Source organism: Cyprinodon variegatus, unplaced genomic scaffold (assembly GCF_000732505.1).
Source record: "Cyprinodon variegatus isolate N-32 unplaced genomic scaffold, C_variegatus-1.0 Scaffold50, whole genome shotgun sequence".
NCBI lineage: Eukaryota > Metazoa > Chordata > Actinopteri > Cyprinodontiformes > Cyprinodontidae > Cyprinodon > Cyprinodon variegatus.
In genome coordinates, this window is record NW_015150503.1 from 1,018,375 (window position 1) to 1,019,764 (window position 1,390).

The 1,390-nt window shown below is 36.3% G+C and overlaps 1 protein-coding gene across 1 annotated transcript in view; it reads left to right on the top strand.

Moving 5' to 3' along the window:
- Positions 1-1,390, top strand: part of LOC107082320 (protein sidekick-2-like) — a 624,909-nt gene that overhangs the window by 513,244 nt on the left and 110,275 nt on the right. The window contains exon 15 of the mRNA XM_015370939.1: positions 577-724. Within this exon, the coding sequence (XP_015226425.1) occupies positions 577-724 (148 nt within the window). The remainder of the gene's footprint in view (positions 1-576; positions 725-1,390) is intronic.

Sequence of the window (1,390 nt, forward strand, 5' to 3'; positions counted from 1 at the left end):
CTGTAATGCTGAGCGCCTGTTTCTTTTGCAAAGGCCCAGAGAACTGTGTGACAGCATTTTACATAAAATTCTAAAGAAAATAATGAATATATTTAATAAAAGAGAGGAGCCACGGCTCTGAGGAATCCAGACACTCACTACATAGATCCCTGTCTAAGCTCTAGGCTGCAACCTTATAAAAGGTTACAAATTATTAACAGCAGTTATGACAATAATTTTGATATACATGAACTCCTGTAAAAAAATATATTTCTGTAAGAGTAAATATTTTCTAATTCAATAAATGTCATTGAAGTTAAATCTTCCATATGATCTGATTCCATGAATCAAAATAATAATAATTTTCTAATGTTTGTACATCTTAACCATGCATGCCTGAAAGTATGGAGGTTACTGTATCTATTTAACTGATCTACTTTATAATACAATCTAATTTGTCGCTTGGTTTCTTCTCAGTAAAAGAATATTCAGGTTTAATCTGCTGAATGTTTCCGTTGTTGATTTGCACAGCAAAGATGAAAAGGTTTGCTTGTGTGCTGTGATGTGGAATCTCTGGTTTCCTTTTCTCTGTTCTAGATGCTCCCTGGGCCATCCTGCTGGCCAATATTGAACCCGAGTCCACAGCGGTGACAGTGAATGGCTTGATCCCGGCCCGCTCCTATCAGTTCCGCCTCTGTGCCGTTAATGATGTCGGGAAGGGGCAGTTCAGTAAGGAGACCGACCGGTGAGTGAAGGACAGACCTTCATATCTGTTCATCATTATTTCCCTTTTATTGGCATAAATGATAAAACATTTTTAAAAAGCCTTCATTTTTTATGGAGGGGCTGAAGCTTGAGGTTTTAAACACGCAGAACTTTCAAGGATATTTTTATATTTTTTTAAAAATGCAGCTTTTCTTCAAATTTTTCCACGACTTTGGTATCTATGCCAAATAAATGTCACCTTTGAATCCACTTTTGGAATGTGCTTCTCTTCTGGGGTCATGGTTTCAGCAGAATGAAGTGAATACAAAATAGGAGATTTTTTTTTCTCCATTTCTACTGAACAGATGGAAACTCACAGAATAAGAGAAACACAACGTGTCTTTGTTAGGGACGGGGGCTGAAACGAGCCTTTTTATATCGAAAACACATCTTTAGAATAACAGGAAAAGGAATTTCTGAAAATATTGTTTTATCTAATTAAGGTAACAAAGCTGAAAATAAATGTTTTGTGTTTCAGTTTTGTAGATCCAGACTTGCAACTGTTCTTAAAGAGGTTTGCTTTGTTTACAATCTGCCTTGTTTTCATACAATGTTTATTCAGCTTCCCAAAGGTTACACAGAATGTTTGTTTCAGGATGGATGGATGGATGATAAATGGATGGATGGATGGATGGATGGATGGATG